We start from the raw sequence: 13913 nt of genomic DNA on the forward strand, positions 1-13913 counted from the left end.
CATGCGTGTGTGGTTGCTTGCATGTCTGTGCATGCATGTGTGTGTGCAGGCTTGCAAGTGAGTTGAGTGTGTGCCTTTGTGCAGGAGTGTAGACATTCTTGTATGTTGATGTTTGGGTGTATGCAGTGTGTGTGCATGTGCAATTCCCCAGTTACCCTTGTCTTCCACAAAGAGCATATGTTGTTGATTCTGAGTGAAATATGATAGGTCTTATGAATGCGTTCAGTATATTCTTTTCTTTGTTGTTTGTTTAATGATTAATAATCTGTCTCTGATACAGGCAGTGTGAAACTGTTGTGATGATAGAATATGCAGAAAACAAAGTTATTTGAAGGAAAAGAGAACACATTAATGTGTGATTTGATGATCAATACACATTAATAGACATATTAGGTTTTAATTTCTTGAAAAGTATTTATTGACTGATGTTGATGTATTTATTCTTGTTATGAATTGTTCATTAGTTATCAATCAGCAAATCAATTTGATTATTGTGGCCTACATTTGCCATTTATAATAATATTAAAGTACATAATTTAGCTTTTTTGAGTGTTTATGGTTATCAAATGGGATCATTTGTATGCCACTTACTACTAGCAGTTTTCAGTTTTAGCATTTACCTCCATGAAGCACACTTGATACATGTGGGTGAAGGGAGGGGGAAGTGGTAGAGGTATTGCACTGCAGATGCAGTGCATGTCAGTGTTTGTGGCAGCACAGGTCCTGTTTCATTAGGACACATGTGATATGTGATATGGCAGCAAAAATTTTGCTACCCAAAATCAAATGAACTATGTGGGTATATTAATTTCATATATATTTGAATATCCTGAATGGATAGCTAACAATTCTAATGTGAAACTAGTATTTGTAACATGCTGTAATATGCAATACTATTTGTTCATGGAGTAACATCAAAATAACAATCAGCAGATGTACAGGGAATGTAATGCCTTCTTAGCCACCAAAAACATCATTTGAAATAGATAGGTGTTAACATTAAAAAAGTAGATTGAATATTTATTAGGAGAATTGTTATTACTAACTTTTAGATAATGTTACTGATATCTGGATAGCACTGTGTTAGGACAGTTGGAAAAATAAATATTGTATTTATTTTTATAGAATGCTACATATACAGCGTGATTGTTAATATTCTTGTGGCTTAACAAGTGTTTTGTCATGTTCATCATAATTAGGATGTAATGACCTCTTGAGTGTAGAGTGTTAGAGAGGTTAACATACCTGCATGACTCATTCCATATCAGGGATAATAATCAAGCACTCCATCCCATGGACTGGGTGATCACCAAGGCTAGGAACAAGCACATGGATTCCTTTTTGATTTTTGGTGGGGACTTAGCTAAACAGTTTTCATGTTTATATATATATATATATATATATATATATATATATATATATATATATATATATATATATATATATATATATATATATATATATATATATATATATATATATATATATATATATATATATATATATATATATATATATATATATATATATATATATATATATATATATATATATATATATATATATATATATATATATATATATATATATATTTTATATATATATATATATATTTCATATGTCTCAAAACATCAAAACAATCTTGAATTTTAATTATGGCAAAAAGATAGAGTCAAAAGAAATGATTCATGCTCAGGTTAACTTTTTTCTGTTAGCTGTTCTTGGATAATTTTCAAAGTGTAAAAAATGTGATTAAAGAGTAAATATTATGTGAGGTAGAATCTTTCAACATGAAGAAGGATTTCCAGTTAAAAGAAAACTTGGAGGGATAAAATACCAAAAATGTGCTCCTCCCTACTTTAGATGGCTTCTCTCTCTCTCTCTCTCTCTCTCTCTCTCTTTCTCTCTCTCTCAGACAAGTTATAGTGCACTGTATTAGATAATTTTCAGGAAGGTTTAGATTGTTGTATACACAGGTGTCCATCGTTGATATACAGTTCTTAATAATTCCATTCTTTGTCACATCATGTAACTTTTATCTTTTTTTGTGTGTGTATTAACTTGTACATACTTTCTTTGCCTTACTGTTAATAAACAAATAGAAATGATTCATCTCTGGCTTTGATTGGAGTATATCTTGGAGTCATTACTTGTGGGGAAATTTTGTTTTGTGTTTAAATGGCTTAAAAAGGAGTTCAGTTTGATTGTCAGCATTTTTTATTCTTGTGTGCAGTCTAGCAAGTGAAAGTCCACTGATTAAAGAATGGCAAAGAGAAAACTCCATCTTGATAGTACATGTGAAATACTTGAGTTTGTGAATTACATGGAGATGGAATATTTAATGAAACTAAGGTAGAATGTGTGACGTACAAGAAACAACAAACCATGGAGATAATCCAAATAATCTTGACTAAAATGGGACGTGAAATTGATTTTGTGTTACTTGGGTTCATATTCTTAAAGTTCTATGCCAAGCACATATTTGACAAGCCTTTTATGGAAGTGGGCATTTTCAGCTGTAGTTTTATGACCCAGGTGGTAGTGTGACCCTTCTTCATCATGAACTTAAAAAAAAAAAAAAAACTTATTATAACTCCTTTTATATTTTTTTCAGCCTTTGGAAGTAGGTGATGTGAGAAACTGCATTAATCTAGGCATTACTTATTTTTGAAAAGCGCGCGTGTATACCTCCGCGCGTGGGGTGAAATGGAACGTTGCCAGTGTTCCTATTTTGCTTTATCAAGAATGCATTATTTTGAAATTTTGATGCTTTAGGTATTTTTATTATGTGTCGTTATAGCTTATGAATAAGAAATTATATTAAAAATTCATCCCATTCACGTAATTGAAATAGAAAAACTGTAAGAGTGTCTGAGATGAAGGGCAGCATGCGGTCATAGGAGGCGACCATTCCCTCCAATAGTGCCAATGTTTCTATTTTTCTTTAACAAGAATACATTATTTTAAGATGTTGATATTATAGAGATTTTTATTTCATGATCATATTATAGCTTAGGAATCCGAAAAGCTGCTAGAATTTCATCACCTTCACAAAATTGACGTATAAAAATTGTAATAGCGTCTCTAAGAGCAACGGTGCGCGCGCAGATGGCGACCACAATGTTGCCAGATGACCGTACATAGCACATCTAATTTTTCGATTTCTGACCCATAAGAACACGAAAACCTCCCGATACTTTACGGTTTCAACACTAACTTCAACTGAGCATCATTATGTGTTTATAGGCGACGGTTTTAGGCTAGAAGTCGGTGAATATAATATGTTGAAGACCACAATCTGGCACCGTTGGACGAGCATTCCCTCCCAGGCCCCGCGCAGCCAAAGACAACGCCTTCACGCCCGAGCTGTCCCGCGCCTCACCCTTGCCATCCCTTTACTGCATCCTTGTGACTTTACCCTTACTCGTGTGGAACCAAGGGCGCGGCGGGAGTATCTAGAGAGATCGAGGAAGGCCACGCTGTTATGTCTGAAGTCGGTGAGTATCGGGAAGGAGGGAGGAGGAGGGACGGGCCGCGGCGCCATTACGAGCATGTCTTATATTATGGGTGATGGATTTAATTTAGGGATGATGATTTATAGTTTCATGGGCTCCTTTTGTCTCCTTGTGTCGTACTTGGAAAGATAATGCACTGCGGGTAAGCTGGTAATGGATAAGGATGGCGCCATTATGAGCATGTCTTATATAATGGGTGATGGTGGATGGATTTAGTTCGGGGATGATGATTTATTGTTTCCTGGGCTCCTTTTGTGTCCTTGTGTCGTACTTGGGAAGGCAATGCACTACGGGTAAGCTGGTAATGGTTAAGGGTGATGGCGCCATTACCTGTTACCGCCGCCGCGTGCCTGCCTCCCCTCCCCTGCCCGGCATTATTATTATCCTGTTTGCAAGGACTCTAATGGTGTCATATTAGCTTTATCCACGTGGGTTGTCCATCAGGGTAGTCTGGTCACCCTGCCTTCAGCCCCCGGGGGTATAAAGGGTTGGGAAAGACGCTGGGCCGGTGTCGCGAGAAAAACCTCCTCGTAGAAATAAGTCGCTCTGGTGTCCACCACGCATGCGCACTGGGGACACACAGCAGGAAAACTACCTAATTTCCCTTATTTTGTCCTAGTTTGTTCAGTCGTGGTGTTCATTGATTGTTAATATTGCCCCCAAGACAACAACAACACACCAGATCTACGTAACAAGCAAGTACTGAGTGAGCATCATCGTGGGGGTAATTCTTAAAATCTGCACCACTCGTTTGTTATCAAGCCTCATGACTATAAGTATTGCTCTGATGTTTGTACCACGTATTGGTGCCGAAACAGGGGAAGTAAACGGTAGTAGTGAGTGAAGTATAGGAAAAGTATGCAAGGTGGACCTCTGCGAGCTATTTTGCAGCTGCGAGCGGGAGAGGGGCGCCGCGGGGGGCTGTGGCGTCGGTCTTTGTCAGGCGCCTCGCGGGCCAGACTTCCGTTTCCGTTTTTTTCTTTCTTCTTTTCTACTAGGCTGGCGAGGCGATGCGTGCTGGGTAGAGTAGATGGGGGGAGAGGGAAGGATGGCTGGTGAAAATAGAGAATAGGGGCGAGGTGCCGAGGGGTCTAGTGTAGCAACATGGTGTATTTTTTATGTTTGGCAGCTAAAGGGTGATTTTTATTTTTGCTACTTATAATTCTCATAAGAACATAGGGAACCCCACTAGTAACACTACCCCATTCAGATTTTTTTACCATTAATGGTAACCCTCTGCTTCCTGTCACTAATCCACACCCTAATCCAATCATAAACCTTCCCTCCAATTCCATGAGCCCTGACTTTGTTTAATAGTCTCAGGTGAGGTACCTTATCGAAGACCTTACTAAAATCAAGATAAACTACATTGTAACTCTCATCATCGTCAGCTGCCTCGTATACTATATTGTAAAAGGATAAAAGATTAGTAAGGCGCAACTTTCCCTTAATAAACCCATGCTGTGAGTCGTGAATTAAATTGTCTGTCAGTATGGTCCCTAATACTATCTGCTATTTTTGACTCGAGCATTTTACCTAACTGACATCAAACTACATTTTACCTAACTGACATCAAACTAATTGGTCTATAGTTTTGCATAGAAGATTTGTCTCCCCTCTTATATATTGGTATAACGGATGCCTGCCTCCATGAAACAGGCACCACCCGTGTCTAGTGACTTCCTAAAATCTTCTGTTAGCTGCCCACTGATTTCAGATTTACATGTTTTTAAATACCCTGGGAAAAATTTCATCTGGCCCTGGCGCCTTAGTAACTTTGTCTATCAATCTATCTAAGGGTGATTTTCATTTTTTATCTTTCCTCCTTATAATCCTCCTCTTTCTCCTCCTATATCTTCTCTTTCTTTTCTCCATCACTCAATTTTCTTTTCCTCTTCTCATCTCTTATCTTTTTTATTCCTTCATCTTTCATTTTCTCTTTTCTTCCCACAGGGTAACGAGTGCCTAAGTACCCAGGTATCTATCTATATTCATCTATCTATATACATATATGTTTGTATGTATATTTAGTCACTTCATGTATTTGCACATTTCATCATTTAAGGCTATGCTGCCTATGCCTGGGGTGGTGGTATATATATCACTATTTTCACGCTTATTTTGATTTGACTAAAAACGGGACCCCAAGTTTAAGCCCGGGGTCCTCAATTTTTTCTGGAACCTCTTTACATGTGCAGGGAATCACTGAACAAGGACCAGTCATTCCCTCTTCATCATCAATTATTTAAAAAGATGGGTAGGAAAACAATGCATCAATTCCTCTCAAATGGTAGAACTTTATGGTTTTGGGTAATTTGAAGGTTTTTAGTCAAATGGTGGCTATTGTATTTTGTAATCATCAAAGTAGAAATATAGTACATATTTTGTATATTGAGAAAAATCTTCCTGATGTATAATTACTGTTTTCCACTTACATTTGTACATTCTGTTTTGCAGAAGGCGAGTCCAAGCCTGTCAAGATGGGCGAAGTTGATGAAGAAACTGTCGTCAGGGTGAGGGGACTGCCTTGGTCAGCAACTGTTGAAGATGTACTTAAGTTCTTTGGTGAGTAAACCTCAGATAATAGAAAATAATTGTTTGATTGGGTAATAACAGATTCTTCCCCTTTAATATGGCAATGTATATAGATCAGGAAAGTGGCTAGTGGCTAATTGAGTTTCAAATTTGCATGCCAACATATCGAGTAGTGTAGTGTTATTAAAAACATTCTAGTGAGTTGGAAAGATTTGATCCCTCCCTTTCCAGTGTTTAATTCAACATCTGAAGTGATTTCTCAGTAGTAGATATTAAATTGATACTCTCTTTTCATGTGTTGCCTTCCCTCTTATTGTGAAATGGAAATAAACAAGTTCTGGCAAAAGTATAGCTGCTATGGGGTATTTAAAAGTAAATATAAATAACTAACAACATTATGTAATTTATCAGTGTAAGTGTGACATTGCTGGAACACTTTGCTGCTTGATGTTTTATTCTTACATGCCACAACAGCAGCTGACTGGTGAGAAGAGATGTCCAGTTGATATCATTATGAGAGTATTGTGTATTTATCTCAACTATAAGTGGAGATTTATAGGATAATTTGATACTTTACTTCAGATGGGGTAAACATCAAGGGTGGACGGGAAGGCATCCACCTAACACTGTCCAGGGAGGGTCGGCCCAGTGGAGAGGCATACATCGAGGTGACTTCAGAGGAAGATGTGGCACTGGCTGAGAAGAAACACAACCAACATATGGGCCGCAGATATATCGAAGGTTTGTTAATTGACAAGTTCAACAATTCAGCCTCCTGGTTCTCAGTTGGTACTGGTTTGGCTCAAATGTGGAAAATGTAGTCACCAAAAACTAATTTATGTTACAACATAGACATACAAAACTCCTATTTGTATTTGATGTGCAATGTGCCATGTATGTATTTCCCTTCTTAAAGTATCTTCTTTATGGTGATGCATTATGATTTTTTGCTTATTTCAGTTTTCAAGGCCAAAAAGTCAGAGATGGAGTGGGTTGTAAAGAGGGCAGGGTTTGGAGCAGCTGGCGGGGAGGATGACGGCTGTGTGCGGCTCCGAGGCCTGCCCTTTGGTTGCTCAAAGGAAGAAATTGCTCAGTTCTTCTCCGGTAAGCTCTCTTGGATTGTTTTCTCTTTTCTGATAAATCAATTGTCAAAAATATTAAGTATATTTCGAATTTGCACTAAAGTTTAAATGTTTAGTACAGTAGTGTAGCTTGTGATAAAATAATGATCCTATATACCGTATGTCTAAATACTTGCTCATAATTGGAACTACTAATGGAACAGGAACAATGTATACAACTTGAAAAAAGTAGAATTAGTTGGTATTAGTAGCACCTCACAGCTTACCTAGGTGAAGCCCAGACATTCATGAGTATTCATAAAAATTACATTTTTGCCATCTTGAAAGTTTGACAACTGATTGGAATGATATATGAAATACCTTGGTATATTGAATTTACAATGTAGTACTTAATTGCTTTAAAAAAAAGTTAAGGTCAATTCCTAAAGAGTTTTATCTTCATAACATGGAAAGCAATAGTGACTTATGAGCCATAACTAAAAAGATATCCAAAATTTTTGTTTTTAAAAGTCCCAAGAGTGTGTTTCTTGGTGGAAAGTCAGAAGCATCAAAGACTGAGTCATGACATCACTCCTCTTTCAAAGTCCTTTTCAGTATCAAAGCAAACTATTTTGTTGAGTGCTGTGTGCACAACACCTATTTACTTGATGAATTGTCCTTGAATCACAAAACAGACTTTATGACAAGCCTCAGTTCCTTAGTTTGAGGATAAATACATTTTGTTAGTTGTACCAATTTGAAGCTAAAATTACCAATAAGGAAAAAAAATGCTGTGGGGAAAAGTTCCTGTAACTGGGAGGTGCAAATTCTTCGTTTTGTAATTGTGCTGGATTTTGAAAGAAAAGACATTACTGTTTTTGCTGGCTATTTCAAGTTGTAGTATAATAAGAACCCATAATGTTATAGTGACCACACACTATTCTTAACATTATTCTCTTTCAATGTCGCTGGGTAGGGTTGGAGATAGTTCCGAACGGGATAGCTCTGCCTACCGACTACCAGGGGCGGCATACAGGGGAGGCATACGTTCAGTTTATAAACAAAGATGTCGCAGAAAAATCCCTTGAGAAGCATAAGGAAAAGATAGCGCACAGGTGGGAAGGCAACGCTACAGGTGGCACGGTGTTGCATTCAGGTTAACAGTTGATGAAGGTACAGGCTATGGAGCAGGTTTTTCAAGTTTTGAGTGTAATATACCTCCCCCACCTGCCCACATATTGGCTGTTCACAATACTATCATAATTCTTAATTTTTATGGAGTTATCAATTATCTAATGGGCATCAATAAGGTGGAAGGCAGCTTGAAGTTTGACATTCCTACTACCATGCACCTTGGTGGGGCGTAGATGGCTGCTACTGGTGGGGAGGAAGGGAGGAGGGAGGAATGGGAGGGTGCTACTTCCCAGGATAGATTCCTTGCAGTTTTTGGCAATGGGTATGATTCCCAAACTAATGTTGAATAAAAAAGAATGGCTAAGGCCATATTCATTGAGAGCAAGGAATATCCAGTGTTCCCTAGAGAATGGTACCCACTTTGGTTTCCTCTTTATTTATTTATTTTTTTCTGATCTCTCTGGCATGAGTAAGACTTAGTCCTCTGTTGAAAATCACTCATTCCAAGGGTATCATTCTCCAATCCCCGAAACCAAACCCCAGTTACTTAAGGTTAATTGACGCTGATTGAGGGAGGACCGTAAAGGGCAGGGAATGGTTCATAGTTCCACATCCTGAGCAGTACTCCTGAAACAGCTTGTAGTGGGTAAGGGATCTAACATTTTGGTTCAAATGCCAATGGGACTCAGCAGTTATTAATCAAAATCTTGCATGAAGGTAAGAAATCCTGATGTGTAACTTAGTGTATCCAAGAGAGCATCTGTCTTAATGACTGTAGAAAAAATACTTTCATGATTGCATTAGAAGCTTGATGTTGGATGTTGGAGTCCCAAGGTTGACTGTAAATTAGTATATAAGAAAAGTTCAGAAGGGCTCAACAAAATGAAGGAGACTGGTGGCAGCAGAGCAGCAGAAAACCCGTGGTGGGCGGGAGGGCAGGCGGTGAGTGAGGTAGGCAGAGGAGGCTGGGCAGTGGGCCTGGGCCGGGCCGGGCTGGGCTGGCCGGGAAGGAGCGGGAAGAGGCACTGGGCCGGGCCGGGACGCGGGCACGGGCTGGTGGGGCCGGGCCGGGCCTGGGACTTGGACTTTCCACACTGGCGGTAACAGTTACAAACTTTCTAGACTGCAGTTATTCATGTTAATATTTCACTAAAGTTATGTAAATACATATAAATAAATAGTGTGTGTAAATTGAAGTTCAGGTGATGAGGGAGAGGAGCAGTGACAGCAACTGAAAGTTGGCTGTAAATATGTAATGTAAAATTAGATTCTGAAGTTGTGAGTACTGTTAGTTAAACTAATGTATGTGGATATTTGTTGCAGAATCTTACAAAAGACTCAGCTAGAATGAAGTAAGGCTCCTCTAGGTATTGTGGTTATATTAATCACTGGAAGGCAACAAAAGAAGTGAAAGTTTTATCATGGTGTTCCTAGGGATGTATTTACAAGAAGTTGATGATTCCAGTAGAGCCACTACCATTCAATTAGCTTTATTTTCAGTAAGCTGAATTCACTCAGTTCATTGTGGATTTGTTAACTTGCTCCCTTTCCAACAGGTATATTGAGATTTTCCGAAGTAACCTAGGGGAGGTTCGGGCTGCCATGAGTCCGAAGATGCGTGGCCCTGGGGGACCCATGGGTGGCTACAACAGCAGACCCACACCATATGACTCTCGCGATAGATTTGGAGGAATGAACCGCTATAGCTTGGGTGGCCGTGGTCGAACACGTAAGTTCATGAGTCTAAAGTAGCTTGAGCTGAGTCCCAGCTCATCAAACTGTATGAATATGCCTCATTAGCAGTCTTTGCTTATGTGATATGAGAGTTATTATTATAATGAAACTGCAGCTGTGCAGAGTTTATTAATGTATTGTAGAATTTGCTTCAGAGGGTGGATACAATGACTATGATGATGGCCCTGGCTGGGGTGGCTCCGGTGGCTACAACGATGGACCCGGCAGCTGGCTGAGTGGTCGAGGTGGCGGCAGGGGAGGTGGTCCTGGTGGCCTCAAGGTAATTAGAGGGCTTGGTGTAAGCGTAAACTGTAAGGGATTTGTTATTGCATTAAAAGTGTTCTACTGACTGCAAGTTGAGGTGAGTAATATTGTGCATAGATATTTTTTAAACAGGCTGTCACTGTATGGTGTTTTTTCTTTGTAGGGTAATTTTGGTGGAAGAGGTGGAAACTGGAATAATGGGACTGGCCACTGTGTCCATATGCGAGGCCTGCCCTTCAGAGCGACGGAGATGGATATCGCAGATGTAAGTGATATATTTTTCATTGTCATTACCATATTGGCTATGTTTCACAAGCTCCAAAAGCAAGTTGCCAGTGGCAGATAAATTAAGATCATCCTCTCATTGTATAATTTCAGCACTGAAGATCTTAAGTAAAGTAAAAGGCTAATATCATGTTCTTATTATTAATGGGCAGAGAATTTCAAATTAGCATGTTACAAAATTTGAGCTTGTCAATTACACATATTTGAAGTGCCATTGTACTTTTTTTTCCAATACAGTTCTTCCGGCCCCTAAACCCTGTCAACATCAATATAATCATGGACAGCTCCAACCGTCCCTCTGGTGAAGCAGATATTGAGTTTGCCACGCACGACGATGCTGTGAAAGCCATGAGCAAGGTTAGTAAACTCTTTCTAATGTGACAGTTTACCTATTACATAATCGATATATATATATATATATATATATATATATATACACACACAAAAGTTTTTCATGTTGAATTGTATTAGCATGTCCTGTACAGTAGGACATTGATTTTATGAGAGAAAGGTTTCCAAGATAGTTGTGCTAATTCTTTTCACACTAAACCAAAGTGTTATTTCAAATCCATTTTGTTTGGTACCTGAGAAACACAATGACAATTATAATTGCATTAACAAAAATATCAGAAAGATTGAACAAGGCTCTCCAAGGATGAGAGAACCATCAGAATGAAGAAGCAGAGATTTGCTAATTCTCAGCTGCATTATGCCTGGTTGGCAGGGTTGCCAAGACATTAAAGCTATGTTCAGGCTTTCATGACGGAATTATCCCAATATGATTAAAATCTGAATTTTGATGCGCTAAGGCTCTGCATAAGTAGAATAAAAGTTAGCTTGTTAAGCAGTGTTGTGTTAAGGGAAGCACTAAGAGTTAAACAAATGATTGCTGGCAGACACAGTCTTGTTTCAAATGCAAATTCCTTTCTTCTCAGCTGTTTAGTAAGGCTTTAGTCTACTGCCTTTCATAGTTGAATTAGTAAATGCGCACACACTTCACAGCCATACTATTTTGCCACCTCTTAATTCACTATCTGGGAGGGAGCTAGAAGAGATGTGGTGAAGCATGACATCACTTAAAGTTTAAGTAAGATTTGTGTATGGTTGAATGTCCCTTATTCATGATCTTTTGTTTCAGCAAGCAAGATCAATTCATGATAAATCAGTGCCCTACTGTAGTATGCAAATTTCTCGCATCCAAATCTTGTAACCATTATTTAGAGGAATTCTAGATATTTCTCATGGAGTTGAAAAGCTGAAATTAGGATCAGTGGACTGCATGATTTTAATTGTTAGAAATCTAGATAAAGTTAATATTTGGTTATTAGACTAATCGGTTTTCTATTCTCACCTCAGGACAAAGCCAACATGCAGCACCGGTACATAGAGTTGTTCTTGAACTCTACTCCCGGTGGAAACATGGGAGGTCCTGGTGGACCCATGGGTGGACCTGTGGGACCCATGGGTGGTCCTGGCACTGGTAACTTTGGTGGCGGTGGCGGCGGTGGCAACTTCAGCAGTGGCAACATGGGCGGCGGGTTTGGTGGGGGCTATGTGGGGGGAAACCGAATGGGGGGAGGTAGGTACGTCGCATTCGCACCATTTACCGTAAGTAAGGGAGGATAGCCAAAGGTGCAGCATCTATAGGTATAGGGTATGTTGTTCATTTAAAGGCTGGTGATTAAGGAGGGTGGGGTTATTATAAGATCTAGTCTTGGTGTGAAGTTTAGAGTAGCTAAGAGTCAGGTCAAGATATACATGGGAATATTGGGGAGGACATTATTGTAACCTATATTACTATTTAGCATTGTTTTTGTTTTGCTATTTAAAACCAGAGCTCATAAGGGTAAGCCTTGGAATAATAGGCTAGTTTGGTGGTTTTATATATTCACTTCAGGAATTTCTATTGCACATATCAAGGGAAACCATTCTATAAAGTAATTGGTCTGGTTCGTAGAATTTTCCATATGGGTTTCATCATCATGATCATTTCCATAGTGGAAGTCTGTTGGGGGGGTATTAGGTTAGTCTAGGGTGGAGGTATTCATGTCATTGTCATCATCATCTTACATCAGTCTCCTGCATTCAGTTGGGGACATTCAAACCTTAATTTTGCTAGACAGCCCAATCAAATGGATAAAATAATTCATTCTTTGTTTGCTTCCTTGAAGATTTAAAATTTTGTGAGTTAAGTAAAGTTGCATATTAAGTTCAAGTTCATAGTATAGCATTGATGTAATGTTTCCTTTTATTTCTCTAATTTGTTTGATAGTTATTCACTCATTTCAAAATGCTGGGAAGCTTTTACATCAGACTTGCTTATTATTGTTTCTTAAGTTGTCAATGCAAGTAAGAGTACCAATGATCTGCTTTGTCTGGTTAGGAAAATCTATCTGATTGTAACACGATGCTAGAGCAGTTTCTCTTGTCTTTTCAGGTGGTAGTGGCTACGGCAATGGCGCTGGCGGTGGTGGCAGCGGCGGCTACAGCTCTCTGGATGACGGCCTGGGTTCAGGCATGGGGGGAGGCATGGGCAGTGGCATGGGAGGTGGACTGGGCAGCAGTGGCATCGGAAGCCTTGGAAGTGGCTTGAGCAGTGGCCTAGGGAGTGGCCTAGGCAGCAGCCTTTCGGGCAGCCTCCGAGGCATGGGCAGTGGGCTGAGCAGTGGGCTGGGCAGCTCCATGGGTAGTGGAAGCAGCGGCCTTGGTGGGGGCAGTGGAGGGATGGGGGGTGGGGGTGGCGGTAACTTTGGATCAGGCTTCAACAATGGGTTCAACTCAAACAACGGCTATGGTCCTGGTGACCAAATGTCGGGCAACAACTACAACAGCTTCTGCTAGAGAGACAAGTGAATCTTGAATTGACCAGAAGATTCCTTTGGATGAAGTACTTTGTACTGTTCTACTTAGAGTCAAGGATTCAAGATTTTTTGTCTAGGAAGCGTAAGAATATCTGATTATCATTATTATTATTTTTTATTATTATGACTCGGTTACTTTTCTTTTTTAAAGATGACTTGTGTAGTGAAGATATGTTGCCAATTGGTGGTTAGCATGACAATAGTGGCCTGTAGATGTTGGGAGTGGAGGTAGGCTAATTTTTACTGATGAGACCGCCAGGAGTGGGGCCTGACTGGATGGTTCTACAGCTTTGAAACAAAAACTAATTGTAATAATTTTCCTTGGAAAACCGACATTCCACTTGGAGGACGCAGGATGATGATGAGTGCAGGCGGAATTACAATTGTACCATTTAGTATATTAATAAAAATGAAAAGAAAACAGCTGTTTAATATTATAGAAACCTTGAATTAATGACTTAACAGAGGGAAAGGTCACAAAAGGTAGAAGCATGGGGGCAGTTCACCAGTCCAAAACAGTAAGT

At 39.3% G+C, this 13913-nt stretch overlaps 1 protein-coding gene across 4 annotated transcripts; it reads left to right on the forward strand.

The window, feature by feature from the left end:
• Window positions 1–3309: 3309 nt before the first annotated feature.
• Window positions 3310–13810, forward strand: LOC127004620 (heterogeneous nuclear ribonucleoprotein H-like). Of its 4 annotated transcripts, none has more exons than XM_050872641.1 (11): window positions 3310–3497; window positions 5973–6080; window positions 6633–6791; window positions 7011–7154; window positions 8088–8226; window positions 9802–9974; window positions 10123–10259; window positions 10407–10508; window positions 10766–10885; window positions 11885–12107; window positions 12966–13810. In XM_050872641.1, exons 1-11 carry the CDS (start codon window positions 3485–3487, stop codon window positions 13367–13369), a joined length of 1722 nt encoding a protein of 573 aa, XP_050728598.1. In that variant the 5' UTR covers window positions 3310–3484; the 3' UTR covers window positions 13370–13810. The 4 variants fall into 4 exon arrangements, with proteins under 4 accessions (XP_050728598.1, XP_050728600.1, XP_050728599.1 ...); XM_050872643.1 differs by having other exon boundaries at window positions 3311–3497; window positions 11885–12008; XM_050872642.1 differs by having other exon boundaries at window positions 3312–3497; window positions 10135–10259.
• The last annotated feature ends 103 nt before the right edge of the window (window positions 13811–13913 follow it).

This window comes from Eriocheir sinensis, chromosome 28 (genome assembly GCF_024679095.1).
Source record: "Eriocheir sinensis breed Jianghai 21 chromosome 28, ASM2467909v1, whole genome shotgun sequence".
In the NCBI taxonomy this organism is placed as follows: Eukaryota; Metazoa; Arthropoda; class Malacostraca; order Decapoda; family Varunidae; genus Eriocheir; species Eriocheir sinensis.